The sequence below is a fragment of the Callithrix jacchus genome, chromosome 7 (genome assembly GCF_049354715.1).
Source record: "Callithrix jacchus isolate 240 chromosome 7, calJac240_pri, whole genome shotgun sequence".
Classification (NCBI taxonomy): Eukaryota; Metazoa; Chordata; class Mammalia; order Primates; family Cebidae; genus Callithrix; species Callithrix jacchus.
The window spans coordinates 70,733,928-70,753,502 of NC_133508.1; the positions used below are offsets into that span (position 1 = coordinate 70,733,928).

Consider the following 19,575-nt stretch of genomic DNA (forward strand, 5'->3'; position numbering starts at 1 on the left):
CTCCATGAGGACAAAGTTGGGCGGACATTGTTGAGGATGGATATCTGAAAGGAAAGGAAAGAGTAGAGAGGAAAAAGAGACCTCATTAGGAAAAGAAAGTAAGTCTGCTGTGGTTATTAATACTGCCCTTGAGCACTTATTTCACGTTTTGCATCTTCAAAGTGGACTGTAAGCTTAATTAATGCTCCCAGAGTCTCTATGAGGCATGTATTAGTGTCCCCATTCTACAGATGGATTAAGTGTTAATAATTAAGAGCTAATTAAAGACTAACCGATAATTAAGTGTTGCCTGCTCCAACACATGCTACAGCTCAGTTCAGAGTTACTCTGGAGTTGGGGAGCCATTCAGGCATTTATCAGCTGCCTCGGGTTTCAGGGATGTCTGAGCAAGAGCTAAGAAGAAAAACGAAGTGTAACTGACACTCAGCTCTATACTACCTTCTGTCCCTCTGTGGGCTCGTTTACTTACTGCAGATGAAGGTGGAAGGCACTTTGGCAAGGCCTGCCCGCGCTGCCCTGAACTCAGCACAACATGACTTAGACGAGAATGGCCATTCTACAGCCCAAATCCTGCTGTCAGGCCCTTCAGTGGCACTGAGCCCTTCTCCTCTGCGCATTGCCATCTGCTCTGGGACAGGGCCTTGGCAGGAGGGCCCATGGGGCTCTGCTCAGCTCTCAGTGGCCAAGTAGCTGATTGTCCACTTTGTGGATCAAGGGTCAGTAGCAATTTCCAGTAGATGGCACCCTCTTTGCCAGGTCACACTGAGTTAATGGAGACAGACTCAACTTCCAGTCTGCACTTGGCTAAAAATTGAACTGGTGCACCTTTGGCCAGCTGCTTAACTCCATTTGGCCTTGATTTCCTCATCTGCAAATTGAGGATGATATGCGCTGCCTTGTCCACCTCAGAGTTGATAATGAGGATCCGATGTGATGGGAGACAGGGAAATGAAAGGTGCATTATACTAATCAGGCTGCCCTTAACATGTACTTCTTCAGGTTGGGATTTGCTGCTGTTGTTGTTTGCTTCATTCTGGGGTTTCATGCTATGCTCCATATACCTCAGCGTGCTTCAGGGTTCACCGTGGAGTCAAGTGGGCTGGTTGCTGGGCCCCAAAATCCATTTCAGTCAGAGCTGTTTAGCTTTTATCAGTTTTACTTACTGGAGTTCTGAGTAGGGCTGAATTTGGAAAAAAATGTTTCTGCTATGCAGAAGAGAGATAGGAAACCACTGACTTAGATAAATAAACAATATCCTAACTGTCAGCCAAGCAGAACACAACAAGCTAGTCTTTGTTGTTGTTGTTGTTTTTCTTTATTATATTTTTTTATTTTTAAGAGCTGGGGTCTCGCTATGTTGCCCAGGCTGGAGTGCAGTGGCTATTCACAGGTGCAATCCCACTACTGATCAGCACAGGAGTTTTGACCTGGTCCATTTCCAACCTGGGCCAGTTCACCCCTCCTTAGGCAACCTGGTGGTCCCCTGCTCCCCGAAGGGAGCTAGACTTAAAATAAAGGCAGTATGCTAGTGGAGTCAGATAACTCTGGTTTCAGATTCATTTCAGCCCCATGCCATTTGAAGAATTTGTTACTGTTTAATTTATCTGAACTTTTGTTTCCTCGTCTGCCAGGTAGACATTAATACTATGCATTTTGTAGGGTTGTTGGAATGATTAAATGTGATATTTAAACGTTTATGGCAATAATTCAGATAGGTAAAAATTCCCTGCAATTCAGGTATGATCACTTCTTTAAGCTCTAGAATTATTGCATGAAGTAGGTAGTCTTTTAAACTTCCCACCTCTTTTTACTTTTTATTATGCAAATTTTCAAACACATAGAATAGTATGGTAAATACCTATATGTTTATCACTGAGTTTCAATAATTATCACATTGTGCCATTCTGGTTGCAAGTGCTACCCCCACCCCCTCCATTTATAAGTGAAATTCTTTGTACAGAGAACGTGACTGAGCTTTGGAGGGGTTAATTTCTCTGCCCAAGATCCTACAGTTAGGAAGTGGTAGAGCTTCAGAAATGAAACCCAGGATCACCTTGGCCCTGAGGCAATGATGTCAGTTGTCTTCTCTTAGAATCTGATGCATCTTTGAATAGGCAAAGTATTTGGAAGTCCCATATTCTGAATGATCACACACAGAATGAAAAGCCAGGGAGCTGTTCTTATTGTTTCTAGAATACCTTCAGGTGCACAAGACACCTCTCAACTAGTCTTTCCACTGCTTGATTTGTAGACCGGTTTGGGTGGTATTTTCTTGTATTGGGGTAGATAGGTAAGTGCATTCTAGAACTCTTTTTGGCCAGAATTTGTTTTTCTTGACTCTGTACCTATATGTCATAGGAACCCAGACATTTCAAATTTGAGAGATTTTTGAGGCCATCTTCTGCTGCTTGTCCCTGCCAAGTAGTGCACTTGGACCATTTGGACAGTTTCTCAGATGGGGAGCTTACCACTTCCCTTTGCTGCCCCTTCCCTTGCTATGAACCCCCTCAAGATACCATTCACTTTCTATCACTGAAACACGTCTCTATCAAACTAATTCCCATTGATCTGGATTCTGCCCTCAGTACTCCAAGCCAAATCTATCTCCTTTTTCTCTCAATAGGCCTTTAGATAGTGAAAGACAGCAAGACAGCAACGACATTCCTCCCAGAATGCTTCTGTCTCTATAAGCTAAACACCTCTGGTTTTCTAAGTTTCTCCCCATGTGCCAACTTAGTTAGTTTTCTGTCCACACTGATGGTCCTTCTGGCAGTGTAACTTTGAAAACGAAGTCCAGTAAACCAGGGGTGATCCAATCCGTGTAATTTGATCCTCCCTGTCTACATCCTGGTTCCTGTTAATGACAGCCAATATCACATTCACTTTTCTCCCCAAGCCGACTTTCACTCTGTGAACACATTTTGAATTTATTCATTCATTCATTCAGTTATTTATTCAAAATATATTTATTAAACATCTATATGCTAGAACCATGTAAAAAACTAGGGGAATGGAGCTGTAAACCCCATTAATTCCTGCCTTCCTAGAGCTCACATTCTAGTACAGGAGAGAAAAGAAGCTAGTAAACTCAAAAACTGTGATAACTTCGGAATGTGCAAATGATAGTTTTCCAGTTGGAGCAGACCCATAAGAAACACATAAAAATAAACAAGATAATTTCGGTGACAAGTGTGATGATGAAAGATCACCTTGGCCCTGAGGCAATGATGTTGGGTGTCCTCTCTTAGAATCTGAGGCATCTTTGAATAGGCAAAATATTTGGGAGTCTTATGCTCTGAATGATCATACACAGTGAAAAGCCAGAGAGCAGAGTGAAGTGATAGGGAGGCTGCAATCCCAGCACTTTGGGAGGCTGAGGTGGGCGGAACGCTTGAGCCCAGGAGTTCGAGACCAGCCTGGGCAATGTGGCTAGACCTCATCTCTACAAAAAATACAAAAATTAACTGGGCATGGTGGCACACACCTGCAGTTCTAGCTACTCAGGAGGCTGAGGCAGGAGGAACACTTGAGCCCAGGGAGGTTGAGGCTGCAATGAGCCAGAATTGCGCTACTGTATTCCAGCCTGAGTGACAGAGTGAGACCCTGTCACAAAACAAAAACAAAAGGAAGAGCAAATGCAAAGACTGTGAGGTGGGAGTGAGCTTTGAGAGGGACAGTGAAACTGGAGAATAAGGAGGGATGGGACATGGTCATGGTACAGGTATGTCAGAGACAGGCAGGCAAGGCCTCAGATGACCTGGAGGGGAGTTCAGATTTTATTCCACATGTTATGGAACACTTTTGCAGGTTTTTAGGAAGGGGCGTAACACGAACAGATTCACTAATGTTTGAATCTCTCTGTCCAGCTTCTGTATGGAGATGGTTTGTAGGTATGTGGGAGAGGAAGTGGGAGGCCTCTGGGAAGATACTGTCAGAGTCCAGGGGGACTGAATGGTGGCAGTGGCTGGGTCAGAGTGACTAGAGCAGGGATGGAAAAAGTGGAGGATTCAATGTGTGTTTTAAGAGGAGCCAATGGACCTGCTGATGATTTGGCCACACAAACAGAAACCCTGAGGCTCATGCTCTGTTTCATGCACTAGTTTACTTGACAAACAAGAATGAGGGCGTGTATCAGTTATCAATATGACGGGGGTGTTGAGACCCAACACTCAGAAATTCAAGGCTGGTGAAATGTAGGGTCTCAGAGCAAAGGATTCCAACCTGTGGCCCATGAGGTCTCTGAAATCATTCCCCAAATGCTGAGAGCCATGAGGATGTCTTTCAGGCAAAAGGGTGTACAGAAGCTTTCCTCAGATTTTCAAAGAGGTGTTGACCCCTCCAAGAGGAGAAAACACTAGTAAATAGCATTAGACTCCAGAGATCTCCAGAGCTGCCTTCTAGTCTAAGACCTCAGCCTGAGTTCCATGTCTGAGTCTTGCCTTTACCACTCCCACCACCAAGTTTCAAGCTTTTAAAATAATAATAAAAGAGGCTATGTATTCCAAGCTTGAGCCCCTGATTGGACAGTGGTGCCATTTACAAAGTTGAGGAAGAAATAGGGAGCAATGATTTTTGGGGGAGAAATCAATAGTTCTGTCTAGTGCTGATTTAACTCTAAAATCTTGTTTAGTTATCTTTTAATTAGTCTTAAGTTTAGGCTTAGAGAATTGTGAGTAGCCACTTATTCAAGGATTACTTATTCATTCATTCCCCTAATCTCTAAAACTTCAAAGCTCCAGAATGAGGGCTTTGGATTTGCTGTTGACTCCATTGCCTAACTACAGAATGACATTTGTTCATTTCTTCATTCATGAATTCATTCAACAAACACGACTGCCTTCTCAGTCCCAGGCCCTATGCTGGGTCCCAGGGATACAGAGATAAGTGGAACAGAAGCCCTTACCTCAAAGAGCTCCCAGTCTAGTGAGTGGGATGAACACAGATACATCTGACAACAATGATATTCAACAAATATTGCCAGGCGCAGTGGCTCACGCCTGTAATCCTAGTACTTTGGGAGGCCTAGGCAGGTGGATCACATGAGGTCAGGAGTTCGAGACCAGCCTGGCCAACATGGTGAAACCCCATCTTTACTAAAAACACAAAAATTCGCTGGGTGTGGATGCAGGTGCCTGTAATCTCAGCTACTCTGGAGGTTGAGGCAGGAGAATCGATTGAACCCGGGAGGCAGATGTTGCAGTGAGTCAAGATTGCGCCATTGCAACCCAGCCTGGGTAACAAGAGCAAAACTCTGTCTCAAGAAAAAAAATAGTGTGTACCTATTATTGAAATGTCTGAAAAAAATACAATGGTGCAAAAGCTGGGGACAGTCTCTGACCTCCTTTATGAACCTGCAACTTCTTGCAAAAGGCAGATCACAACACACTATAATAAGTGTTCTGAGGCTGAAGTGCCAGTGCCATGGAAGCACACTGAGAGGACATTCGACTGGACTTTGTACTTGATCCCTGGACTGGACTTTGTACTTAGGGAAGGCTTCCTGAACAAGGCTGAGGGAAGCAAGCTGAAGCAGCAACAGATGAGATCCATGCACTGTGTGATGAAAGATGCGGGTACCGTTATCAGGGAGCAGGGATGTCATGATTACTAACTGCAAAGGTTTCCATAGTTGTGTCCCTTACCTAGGTCTTGAGAAGAGAGAAAGAACAGCCTACAGAAAGAGCCCAGCAGGTGCAGGGAAAGATGAGAAGTTCCATAGGAAGTGTAGCATGTGTTAGTGACCAGGGGAAGGTGGCTGGAGCTTGCTGGGTGTGGTTGGCTTCCCTGGATCTTCCAGACCCTCTGTCAGCACCCAAGACTTTCCCACTTACCTATCATAACAAACCTGGTCTGCAAAGTGGAAAGGCTTTGGCGGGCATTATTCCAAGCCAGACTCAAATACGGAGATAAATCTCCTGAAATAAAAGAAATCTGTTAAAGCATTTGAAAAAAACAAAAACAAAAAACAGAAGTGATTTATTGATTGGCAGCTTTCTGGGGCTATTTGTTGCAAGAAGGAAGAAAGCTTTTTTGCACTTATTTTGGTAAACTTTCACTGTTGGCTTCCATTGGCCAGTTCTCCACACTGGTGAACGAGTGATATTTGGGAACCGACTGGGCTTCCTTGCTTGAATGGCTCCCCCAACAAACAATCCTTTGTGCTCCTGTTATTTAAACAATTGGATGAACCCAACTTCTCTGGAAAAGTTGTTTGGAATACATAGCCTCTTTTGTTAGCATTATTCTTTAAAATCTTGAAACCTGGTGATGGAAGTGATAAAGACAAGACTCAGAAATGGAAACTCAGGTTGATGTCTTAGACCAGAAGCCAGCTGTAAAGATCTTTGGAGTCTAATCTCAGCTAGTGGTTCCTCCTATCGAAGGGATCAACACCTCTTTGAAAATCTGAAGAAAGCTTCTGTGCAGCCTTTTGCCTGAAACACATCCTCACATCACTCAGTGTTTGGGAATGATTTCAGAGACCCTGTGGGCCACAAGTTGGAATCTTTTTCTCTGAAACCGAACCTTTAAGCAAGTATCTCCCTCTTTTTCTTTCCTTTTTTTTTTTTTTTATATGGAATCTCTCTCTGTCACTCAGGCTGGAGTGCAGTGGCAAAACCTCCGCCTCTGAGATTCAAGCAGCTCACCTATCTCAGCCTCCCAAGTAGCTGAGATTACAGGCATGCACCATCATGCCTGGCTAATTTTGTATTTTTAGTAGGATGGGGTTTCACCCTATTGGTCAGGCTTGTCTTGGACTCCTGAGCTCAGATGATCCACAAGCCTTGACTTCCCAAAGTGCTGGGATTACGGGCATGGGTCACTGCACCCAGCCTTTCCCTCTCTTGAGCTTCCCACGCTGGGTCTCAGCACCCCTGTTCTTGTTTGTCAAGTGAACTAGTAAATGAAACAGTGCTGGCAGACACTGGTCCTTTCTTCCTCCAGCCTGCCACATGTGTCCTAGCCATCCACCTCCATGATGGTCTTTGACACCTTGCCTCCCTGCTCGTCTCTCCTCTGCAACCCTCATCACATCTCTTCTCACCGCATTTGGTACCTTTCCCCCCAGGATGCCCTCCACGCTTTGCCAATTTCATCTTACGGAGCAGGTCAACAGCACTGCTCAGACATCTTTCATGGCTCCGCATGTCCTCTGACCCCTTGGCCGAGTCTTTGGAGGTCTCCATAATAGCCCTGCCTCCATCTCTAGATGCACATCTGCTGGTCTCCTGCACATGCTCTATAAACCAACAGGAGCTACCAGCAGGTGCACATCACCTTGCCTTTGCTCATGTTATTCCACTACCAGGAATGCCCTTCTCTCATATCTCTATCTATCTAAATCTTATCCATCCTTAAGGACCTAGAATAAGTGTGTTGTCCTCTGAATTATTTGTTGTTCACATCATTTAACATTCCTTCTCTTCTTTCCACGTTCCTGTTTTTAATTAAATAAACAACTATATTCCACCTCTTTCCTAAGTGTCTTAAGGTGGCCCAGATAACAACAACAAAAAAATAAAAATAAAAATAAGGAGACAGGTGAATTAGAGTTCCAGCACAATTTCTAGCTGTAACCGAATTCCCCCAACTTTCTGTGCCCTGTTTTCCTCATCTGAAAAAATGGGAAAAGTCAGAGAGACTCTTTTAAGGGATTGCTATGAAAACAAATGAAATGATATACATAAAGCTCACACAGCACTGTGAATAAGAGAAAGATTCATGTTCCTCATCATCATCACTGTTTCACTGTCATCATTGTCATTATCATGGATAAAATGACAGGACATGATTGACATGGGACAAGGAGACATATACACCAGGAAACTTAAGCTGAAGGGAAACTACTCAGCTGATGACAGCATCTGGTTTGAGATTCTTGGCAGCCAGGGCAAAACGGGAGATCATAGCAGTTGGTTTTCACAACTCATGTTGTCTTCTGGGAGGAAGCAAAAGGAGTCATAATAAGAGACAAACGCTTCCCTTGCTCTGGGAACCACATGGGATGGATCTTTTGAGGATTATGGAATGGAAGAGTTCGTTTAAAAGGAGCTCTCTTCTTGACCATTGGCCAGAGGGAAGGACACAGCCCCTTAATCAGAGCTATCAGCACTGTTCCAGTGTGGGATTCTGATGAGGTGGTGGGCATCTGGCACATATTGTGTGCTGCCTTGTGGCAACAATTCCTCTTCTGCTACTGGACTATGGGCTGCTTAAGGGCAAGGTCTATGTCTTACTCATCTTTGTCTCCCCAGTGCCCAGCCAAGTTCCTGGCACTTGGCAGCTATGCAGTAGGTATGAATGAATGAGAAAGTGAATGGTGAATAAGCCATAAAACTACCACCACCCAGAGGTAGCCAGGATCCAAGACAAGGTCATGGTCATCAGAGGAAGCACAGAATATCAATAACTTAAGACATCGCAGTTTCTTTTTCTCCTTCTGTCTTAGGCTGCAGAAAAGGGAACTAACATTTTCTTGAGCACTTTATATGTGCCAGGCTCTGTATTTTAATCTTCTGCTTTATTTCACTTTCTTAGCAACCCTTCCCAGTAAATGGTCAATGTTACTCTCATTTTGTAGATGAGAAAGGTGAGACTCAGAGAGGTTAAGCAATTTGCTCAGGGACATCCAGCTTAGAGGAAGTAGCAGAGCAGGGATAAGAGTTTGATGTGGCTTCAAGGCTTGAGTTCTACCCGGAAACACAGGCCTTCCGAATAGCGCTTCCACGTCTGCTTAGCACCGGGAGCCATGAATGGTGAAGAAAGATGAATCATGATTAACGTCCCACTTCCCGTGTCCCCCTTTGTAATTTAATCTTATGGTTTCGGGAGCTGTGTTGCAGGTTGTGGGAGCCTGCAGAGATGGGCCACCAGTGGTTTGGTTTAATCCCCTTTTTAATATCTTTGTTGCAATGTTATTTCCAATTCAGCTCCCAAGTCACATTAAAAAAAAAAAAAACTTCTTCCTTAGGGTAAGCCTTCCCTTATTAAACAGATTCAAATGAAAAGTTTTAAAGATAATTTGAACAATAAGAATCACTCTGTAGCTCCCCGCTGAAGCTCCTTTATTGCTGTATTTATTCCCTGGTATTTCCTGTCTCATTCACCAGCTCACTGAATCCCACCACCCACCGCCCAACACTTCTAGTCCTTGCTCAGCTCACCTGTTCCCTAGAAAGAGAATCAGGTGGAGGACATTGTGGGGAGCAGGATATCTCACTTCCACTTGACAATATGCCCGAACAGGCAGGACATTGTTGCAAAGCATCTAGAGGGAAATTTTCACCGGCTGGGTGTCTGCAAGTGCACCATTGCATTAAAACCAGGGTGGAGAGGTGGGATGTGAGACTGGGGGAAAACAGGGATGCCACGAGTGTAGAAAGAATAGCTGCTCAAAGTGCAGGTACCTGGCCTCCATTCTAGATCAGTTGGATTGCTATTTCTCCAAGGGTGCTCAAGAATCTGTATTTGAAACAAGCACTGCAGGTGATGTATGCATGTGTATGAAAGGTTCTCTGATACTTTGGAGAAGGGTCAAAGATGAAACCTTAGGCTTAAAAGAGAATTGTTCGGCACATCTTTGAAAAGGATGCGTTTCAAAGAAAAGTGTGGAAGAAAGGAGACTGACCTTTATCGAGTTTTAAGTGTATGTCAGGGACATTTTTTAAAAATTTGAATCTACTATGTGTGAAGACCTTTGGTAAGAAATTAGATGAACATAAAGTCCAGGCTTGGCATTCAGGGAGCTGAGAGATTTCACAGTGTTGCCTCCTTTAACTCTGGGTGAATATCAGCATCCCCACTTTGCAGATGAAGAGACTGAGGTCTCCATGACTTCCCCAATTTTACACCTTTAGTAAACCAGGCTCCTGGCTGTGAATCTGGGGCAGTGGGACTCCAAAGCCTGCAGCCAGGCTTGGCTCTCCCACACCACACTGTCTCAGTCAGAGCTGCTAACATTTGCATAGTGCTCTTTACAATTTACCGAGTGCTTTCACATTCATCATCTCACTTAATCCTCACTGCGGCCTGGAGGGTGGAGGAGGGCTGGGGGTGGGGAGGCCAGAGCTTTCCCTTGACCTCAGCTCAGCCCTCTGCCTCCTATCAGGAAAGTCCCAGGAGACAGAGCTTAAGGGGTTTCCAGGTACTTTTGGGACACAGGTGCACAGGCCCTGGGACAGCAACTGAATGAATCTGCGGCTTCTCTCAATTGTCCCTTACCCCTCAGCTGAAAGAAGTCAGCCGGCCAGGTGTGGTGGCTCAAGCCTGTAATCCTAGCACTTTGGGAGGGTGAGGCAGGTGGATCACCTGAGGTGAGGAGTTCAAGACCAGACTGGCCAACATGGTGAAACCCCATCTCTACTAAAAATACAAAAGTTAGCTGGGCGTGGTAGCAGACACCTGTAATTCCAGCTACTCAGGAGGCTGAGGCAGGAGAATTGCTTGAACTCTGGAAATGGAGGTTGCGGTGAGCCAAGATCACACCATTGCACTCCAGCATAGGCAGCAAGAGCGAAACTCTGTCTCAAAAAATAAACAAGAAAACACAGAAGTCAGCCTAAGCCCCCCACATAGTGAGAGAGGTAGAATCCACCTTCCTTCCCTGTTTCCTTTCCTACCTGTTGGTTTTCCAAGCAGGAAGGCCATGGTGGTGTGTATGTGCATGTGTGTATGTGTGTGTGTGTGTGTGTGTGTATGCGCATGGGTGTGGTGTGTATGTGTACATGGGTATGTACATAGGTGTGCAGGTGTATGCATGAATGTGTATATGTGTATGAGTATGTGCATGTGTGCAGGATGTGTGTGCCTGGCTGTTTCTGTGTGCATGTGTATGTGTGTGTGTGCATGGGTGTATGTACATGTCTGTGGTATATCTGTGTGCATGGTTATGGTGTGTCTGTGTGCATGGCTGTGATATGTGTGCGTAGCTGCAGTATGTGTGTGCATCTGTGAATGTATGTATTCATAGTGTATGTGTATGACTGTGGGTGTGTGGTGCATGGATGTATGTGGAGTGTGTGTGTGCATGCATGTGTGTGTGGGTGTGGCTATGGTGTGTATGTGGGGATAGGGTACCTGGGCAATTCAGTGAATCCTGAATCTGGAGGAGAAGGAAGATGGAGGAAGACACAGGCAGCTTGGCAGAGGTGACCGCCTCCCTTGCCTCCACACTGGGCAGGGGCCACACTGGGTGCTGTGACATGTACCAGAGAAATAGATCTCTGATCAGAGAACATGGGCCTCTGATCCCTATGCAGACAGGTAGACTCAGAAATGCTCACTGGCCTTGGCCTGAGCCAGGGTGGGGGTCCACTGGGGAAGATACTAGGCTGGACACCAGAGTCACTGCTTACATGATAAGGGGCCTCTCCTAGCTTGGAGCCTTTGGTGCCCTCCCTTTCCCTCACTGCCACAGCTCCTACAAGTCCCCATGCTGGACACCTGCCTGTCCACTGAGTTCTGCTGCCTCATCCTCCTGGCTCTTGGCTGGCTCCTGGCCTCTGGCCCTCCCTGAAACTGAGGCTCAGAGAAGGCAAGTGAACTGTAGAAGGTCAACCTTCAGAAAGGACAGAGCTGGGCTTTGAATCCAGTTCTCCTGACTGCAAAGCTCTTGCTCTTTCTCCTTCTTCCACTGTTAGGGGAAGTGGAGGGCAGGGGATAAGAGGGGGAGATTTGGGAGTCACGTGGGTCTGGGGCCCAATCCCACCCCAATACTTATTCTCTAGGGTCAACTTGAATACATCTTTTAACCTTCCTGAGCCTCAATTTCCTCTTTCTCTATTGGGAAGGAAGATGCTCTGTATCCCTCATGGTTGTGGTAGGGACAAGTGCCATCTGCAAAACCAGCACCTAGCAAACTCCTCATAAATACTAGTTCAGGCCCCAGTCTCCTCCTGTCTCTCCTCCAGATTGTCCTGGAGAAATAACCCTCACCCTTGGAAACCAGAGCCTGAAACCTCCCTGCCTAAATCTCTCCAGTGGTTTCCCTGTGCCTTTCCTTAGCATCACTTCCAAAGCCTGGCAGATTCTGACTCCTGCTTTTACCTCTAACTTCTCCCCTCCACCTCCATTTATTTGCCCCACCCACTTGAACATTATTCCCAAATGATGCACCAGCTCTTTCCTGCCTCATGGTCTTTGCACATGCTGTTCCCTGCGTCTGGCAAGCTCTTCCTTGCATTCATTACCTGGCTTAGTCCTTATTCTCCTTTAGACCCCAGCTTAAAAGACAAATGTGCAAAGAAGCCTTGTCTGCTCTCCTAACTTAGGTACCTATCACTACTATTCTCACACACAGCATTTCACCATTGGTTTTCAGAGCAACATAGGTAGTAGTTAAGAAAGAGGCATCGGAGCAAGACTGCCTGAGATCACAGTTGTGTCCCTTAGTAAGTCTGTGACCATAGGAAAATTACTTAGCTTCTCTGTTCCTTGGCTTCTTCATTTTGAAAACTGGGATGACTGTAACTATCTGTGACAAGACGCTTTTGATATATAACAAATCACCCCAAAGCTTCATGGCTGAAAACTGACTTATTTAGCTACAATTTCTTTAGTTTGGCAATTTGGGTTTGGTTCAGCAGGGCTGGGCTTGGCTGAACTTGGCTCATGATCACCCATGCATCTGCACTTACCTAGGTCTGAGTTGGCTGATGCAACTTGGAGTTTTCCTCTGTGTGACCTATTATCCTGGGCTTGTTCACATGGAGATTGCAAGTCCCAAGAGAAATAAAAAACTAAGCCCTAATTCCCAAACCCTTTTCAAGCCTCCACGTTTTACAAATGAAGATGAGAGGGAATTACCAAAGAGTATGGATACAGGAAGATGTAAATAAAATGGGGGCCAATACTATAATTAGTCTACCACACTACCCCACTGGGGCTCTTGGAGGGATTAAAATAAGAGTTTTGCATGTAAAGTGTTTAGCACAATGCCTGGCTTATTAGTTAGCACTAAATAAATATTTAACCTTTCTTATTATTTTGTGAAATAGGACCTGAGGTTTTGACACATTAGGTAGCTTCCTTTAGGACAGCTGCCAGCCCCATTAAACAGTGGGGATTTGAATCTAGTTTCTACCTCCCTTCAGGGACTGACCTCTTAACTAGTCTGCTGTGCTGCTCCACTCACATAGACATCTAATAGCAGAAACTACCCAAAGCCACAAGGTCAGTCTGCAGATGGACCACAGTACAAGCCCATGTCTGTGCCCAACTCCAGAGCCCTCCACTTTACTCTAATCAGCCAGGTTGCCTTGGGTACTGTGTTTGTCATTGGTCTAAAATCTCATAGCTAGAAGAAAATATTTGTTTTGGTTCCTCCTCCAGCACTAACAATTTTCTGCTTGCATTTTGCTGTTTGGCTCAGATGAATAGCAGTTTTCATCTTTGCTCTGTGTTATCATGTACACAGAACTGCTGTTGAGGAGCTAACAGCATGCTTGCTTAGTCATTATTCTGGGAAGGGGTGCCAACCAGTCAATAGCCTTTATTTTTGTATGACTCTGCACCGCAAATGCAGAAATAATGCACAGCATCTGAGTATGGAGCTACCATCAGATAACTATCATTTCTGGAGCTGGTCAAAGCAGAGGTGGCACTGTGTGGGGCTGGAGCTGCAGAACTGATTCTGACTTGCTTCCTTTGTCAGTAGCCCAGGGGCTGGGTTAACCTCCCTGAGTGATTCATTGTGATAGTCTGTGATAGATCTGGTAGTTTTTACCAACCCAAAAGAGAAAGCAAACAGCACGGGAGAGGTGCCAGGACTGGCAAAACTTAGGGGGAGAAAAGGTAGATTGCAGGAAATGGGGGTGAGCAGGCCTAACCTTAAACCCAGCAAAGTGGTGGGGTGGCCACAAAATTTTTCTGTGAGCTCTAAGGTGGTTCCTCAAAGTTAATGCGAGTTCTGTGTGGGGTCTGCCATGGGACCGCCTTACAGAGTTTGGGAGCTCTTATGACCAGGTCAAGCAGGATGGTCAGTGCCATCTGATCGGCTCACAGGGATGCCAGACCAGAGATGGGATGTGAGATGGAAGGCCAGAAAATGGATCCAAAGCCAGACAGGTTGCAACCAGCTCTTAGAGGCCTTGACATGGGTAAAGGCAAGTGAACTTTTTCAGTCATTTATTCAACAAATCCCGACTGAGCTGGAATTATGTGCCAAACACTGTTCTAGGTTTGGAAGCCTCTGTGGCGAAGGAGATAAAGTCCCTTCCCTTGTGAGGAGTAAAGGCACAAAAACGATACTATTAAAATAGCTGATGGTAATCAATACTGTGAAGAAAATAAACAGATTGATGGAGTAAGGTGGGGGAAGGACACTTTTAAATAACAGGCAGGAAAGGCTACTTTCCGACTGTGACCCTGGAACTGAGACCTGAACGATGAGGAGGTGAGATTGCAAGGAGAAGCATTCCATAGGAAGTGCAAAGGCCTTGGGGCCGGAATGAACTCAGCATTTCAAGTAGATAAAAGGACAACATGGCTGGAAGAGGGAGGAAATGGGGCCAATATGTATAGTGCTCTGGGCATCATAAAGGAGTTTGGATTTTATTCTGTGCATAATGAGAATCCACAGGAGGAGTTTCAGCAGGAGAATGGTTTGATATGAGTTCTGAGAATGTCCCAGCTCTGCAGGCATGCAGTTTTCTAGAATAAATAAGAACAAACAGATTTTGTTTTCTTGAAGTGGAGGGGTGTGGTGGGAGGAGACCCTGAATCAGAGACTTGTAACTGTGAGGCAAATCCCGATTGCAGCAAAGTGTTTGATAAAAGCTCTTGGGAGGGAATGGAGATGGGATGACAGTGTGGGGTTGATTTATTCCCCCAAAGTGTTGATCCAGGATTACTGTCAGGCTGGGAGGAGAGTCTCTGGTAGTGTCTCTGAGGCTCTGCCCCAGACTCTCTCCTGTTCAACATTTCTATTTGTAAATTGGCAGAAGACTCAGAAGATGTGCTCATCAGACATGCAGCTGACATGGAGCTGTCAGGGACAGCTAATGCCACAGATGACAGGCTCAAGATTCACTGTGATGATTCTCCACAGGCTGGAGTGATGGGATGAAACCAACAATATTCCTGATTGCATTCAGATTGGGGAACAAAGCCCGGCCAGGGATCAGGGAGAACTTGCTGGATAAAGATCTCCTGAAAGGAAGCCCAGGCTGGAGGTGGGGAGGAATTAGTGGAGGGAGCTGGTTGCAGCCAACTCCCTACACAAGCTTCTTCCCTCTGAGTGACAAGATCCTTAGCCTTTCAAGGTCATTCTTCCCATCTGTAAAGTGGGGATGATCCTGGCTGCTTCCCAGGCATATGGGGAGGATTAAATATGAACACATATGTGGATGCCTCTCTGGCCTGTAGTAGGCTCAAGACATATGCGAGGGAAATATGAATTTGTAGAGGCTGGCATGAGAAAGATGGATATCCTGTGGTAACCTTTCAAGGCCATGTAGCAGGGCTCATACCTGGGGCAGGCCCCTATATTTTTGGCACACCGTTGCCAGCTTTCCCAGAGCCCCATTGGTTCCTGAAGTATGTCCAGAGGAGAATGGCCTGAAGGGGTCAGGTCTGAAAGCCATATCCCCTAAAAGCCACTGTGAGTTCAGACTGGAGAGAAGGAGGCAGTTGCAGATGAGGGGTGGGGGACATGAATGTTTCCTTAAACACCACAAAGGCTGCAGTGTGGGAATCAATGGGGCAGATGCTTTTTTCATTGCTCTAGATGCCTGTGAGGAGAATTTGTGCAGAGGCATATATGGGTGTATCATAACTAAGATCTAAACATTGATAATTACATTATAATAATTATGCTATGAGCATTTCTCGAGGGCCCACTACATACCTAGCTTGTGCTAACTGTTTTGCACAACTTATAGAATACTCACAGTCTAACCTTGACAGATGAGGAATATAAGGTGTAGAAGGCAGCTCTTGAGAGGCAGAGCAGGGATTCACACTCAGCCCCTACTAGTTCCTCTGCCAGCCTGGCTTCAGGCTGGGGAGGGCAGGAGTGACCTCCCAAGTGCTAAGAAGGGACCATTGTGGGGTGTTTTTTGGTACAGGGATCTCAGGGCCCTATGGGGCTTCTAGAAGCTACTCTTGACCATGTGTGTGTAATATTTGTAAAAATTAACCAGAAAGCAAACACAGACAAATAGAATCATCAGTGTGTGATGACCCCATGTAACCATTACCTGGCTTTAGCAATGATCAACACATGGCCAATCTTGTTTCATCTATTAATTCCTCTCTCTTCTTTCCCTCCTCCTGCTGGATTAATTTTAAAGGCAGTCCCAGGCATCATTTTCTCTGTAAATAGCATGTATCTCTAAGAGATAAGGACTCTCTGTTGTTGTTAAGTATAACCACAATACCATTATCACAATTTAAAAAAATTAACATAATTGTACTGTGTCTTTCTAATTCAGTGAAGCAACTGGTGTATGACTTGCTTTGCAAAGTGTTTGGGGAGGGGAGGCAAAACCTAGTCCTTCAAATGTCTGATTCCTGTGACTTGAGACTCACCTGTTCCTTTTGAGGTGGATGGTGAAGAGGAAGAAGAGGAGGGGGATCTAAAACTTGAGACCGTGGATTGGCAGCCCCTTTATTCTGATTGTTCTCCAGGGACACAGCCAGAAAAGTGAGGCCTATTTATAGGCCTAAGTCTAGACATGGGAAGGAGGCAAAGGAAGGGAAGAGGTGACAAGCCAGGGAAAGGGGACAAAAGAGAGAGTGGAGGGAATGAGAAAATAATAGAAAGTGACCTTGCTGCACACACAGATCCAATGGCCCTCCAGGAGCTGGCCAGGACCAGCCCACACTGGCTAATGCTCACAGCTGACATTGACTGAATGTGCTCTGTGCACGGGGCACTGTGCTGAGCTCACATACCAGTGACCTCACCCAATGCTCTCAACCATCCCATGAGGCGGTGATATTATGTGTCACACCCATTTTACAGGGGAGGACCCTGGGGTTCCAGGGTCTGACATAAGAAGAGCAGTGGTGCCTGGATTCAAACCCAGGTCTATTTGGCTGGAGTCTGCTTTTTGCAGGCATTACTCTCTGCCTCCAAGCACAGTGAGGTTCCATGTGGGGCTAATGTTCACAAAATACTCTGTCTTGGCTGCTGGACTATTGGTACATTCCCATGTCTTTAGTACTTAGTTCTTCCCCAAGCTACCCAAGCACCCTGGGGGCACCAAGTCTTTGCCTCAGGGCTCATCAGTACCCGGGGACTAAAGGTTTCCTGTCTGGCACAGCAGGAAGTCACTAGGACTGTAGACTGTGTCCATTCTGATTGACTGTTAAATGCAGTGACTATTCCCCTGGGTCTGTGTATGGTGTGACATGTGAGTTGTGTGCCTGCCTGTTTCTGTTCATGTGTGTGTGAGCGCGCACGCACGATTGTACACATGAGCATTACCAGGAAGGCATAGACCCTGCTGGAAGCATTCCGTGGTCACCCCCTTGGAGTCTCATTATGCCCTCTGAGAGGGTGATCAGAGCTGGAATGTGTGCTGGGCCTCCAGACTGCAAAGGGTAAACTGCAGCAGCTGAGCTCCCCTATGGGGCTCCTGGATTTTTTCCCTTGGGTCTTCTTCATCATCTTCTCCCTCAGTGCTCCCATGATAGTGGGCTGAGCAGTTTCCAGAGTGCTTTCTGTGGGCCGCCTCACCCACCTCTCATAGGAGCGCATTGAGAGGGGATAGCAGACTGTTCTAGGCTGCTGGCCCTGGTCCTCCTAGGAGCACTAAGTAGGAAGGTGCCTACTGGCCAAAGATGCTGGTGAGGTGGGCAGGGACACCAGCCAGGCCAATAGGATTGCCATCCTCTCCAAACCTGGAGAGAAGTTGCAACCAGGAGCCTAGAAGCCAGGGGACCATTAGGTGCTTTCAGGCAGGTGCTGACAAGCAAGGGTGCAGTGGAGGACCCAGGGTCCAAGGTGCATGTTGAGGCCAGTATTTAGGTACAGGGAGACCCCAGTGAATCAGTGTAAGGACCACCCAACTGCTGGTGCTGCCCATGAAGTGAGGCCCAGTGCAGAGGCTGGGTCAGAGGCCATGCCAGAGTGGACACGGGTATCCAAGAGGCTACTGTAGGGGACCCAGAGGCAGGAACCAACCAAGGCTGATGGTGGTGTAGACATGAGAGCTGACCTTTGAATCACCCTTACTCTATGCCATCCAAAGTGCTTTGCACCTCTGTGATTCTCCTAGTAACAAGAGAAGGAGACAGAATACCAAGATGCTGAACAACCTGCCCAAGTTCACACAGATGGGAAGTGACTGGGTCAGGGTGTAAGCTCAGGCTGTCCTCTCCACCATTCTGCAGTGAAGTAATGGGGGCTGCACTATGCTCCTGGGGGCTTCTCAGGGCTCAGTCCCAGCACCCTGGACTTCACACTTAGAGCTGATGGCTGGCTCCTGACCCCTTTGGTGCTGGGCAAAATTCCCCAGTGAACCTCTTCTCTGGTCTTTCATTGCTTCAGGTCCTGAGCATGAAGAACAGGAGGGATGGACTAGAATTAAGGTTCAGTGAGACTGTGACTTGCCCTAGCTCACTCAGCAAGGTTGTTGGGAGAGGACCCAGGTTTCCCCATTTTCAAAACCATGCTGTCAGTGCTACATCCCTCCGGTGTGGTGCAGAGCCCTGTGGGGGTCCACTGTGTGTCCACTGGGTTCTCTTAACTGAAAGTGTGTTTTTGTCATGGTATGCATCCACCTCCCTTTTCTGGGGCCTATGTCCTGCTGCAGAGCCACACCTTGGTGAGCTGGCACTAACACCGTCTGTCTCTCTGACCCCTTTGCAGAGCTCTGGAGCTCAGCAGTGACAAAGATGAGATCTCCCTGTTGGTAGAACAGGAGTTCCTGAGCCTCACCAAAGAGCACTCAATCCTGGTCAAAGAGAGCTCTGAAGAGCTGGAGGCACCTGGCAGCTCTCTCGAGGGGATCAGAGAGCTGGCTCCCTGCATTCTTGCCCCTCCTGTAGTGGCAGACGGTAATGAGTGCCCCAGAGCCTCCATCATTGTCGGCGACAAGCTTCCAAAGCAGAAGGTGGCCACATCCATTAATGGCAGCAGACAGGACTGTGATTCTTCCATGTCTGCTGTCACAGACATTCTGCATGCCACCAAGGTCAAGAGCTGCAAGGGGACAGATGACAGGAACCGCATCCTGGGTGCCTCCAACTCAGAGGTCAGCAAGCTTCTGGCCCAGTTACCACTGAAGTCCACTGAGGCATCCAAGGCCCCTGACAACAAGAAGGTGCTGGATGAGACAAGGATCATCAAGGATTTCCTACAGAACAACATGTTCAGTGGCCCTGGACTCAGGGAGCCTATGGGGCTGAGCCCATTTCTGCTGCCACCTCCCCCACCTCCTCCGGCACCCTCTGACAAGCTCCCTGAGCTCTTTGCTCAGAAGAGGCAGCTTCCAGTGTTTGCCAAGATCTGCTCCAAGCCTGAGGCTGACCCTGCTGTGGAGAGGCACCACTTGATGGGTGAGTGGGGCTAGAACTGGGATGGAGTGGGGCTGCAAGGAGGAGGTCCTTCCCAAGAAGCCATCAAGACTG

At 46.7% G+C, this 19,575-nt stretch overlaps 1 protein-coding gene across 1 annotated transcript in view; it reads left to right on the forward strand.

Annotated features, from left to right (window-relative positions):
- C7H1orf94 (chromosome 7 C1orf94 homolog) overlaps positions 1–19,575 on the forward strand; it is a 46,914-nt gene that overhangs the window by 1,808 nt on the left and 25,531 nt on the right. Inside the window, exon 2 of the mRNA XM_035252968.3 lies at positions 18,815–19,503. Coding sequence (XP_035108859.1) covers positions 18,815–19,503 — 689 coding nt within the window. The remainder of the gene's footprint in view (positions 1–18,814; positions 19,504–19,575) is intronic.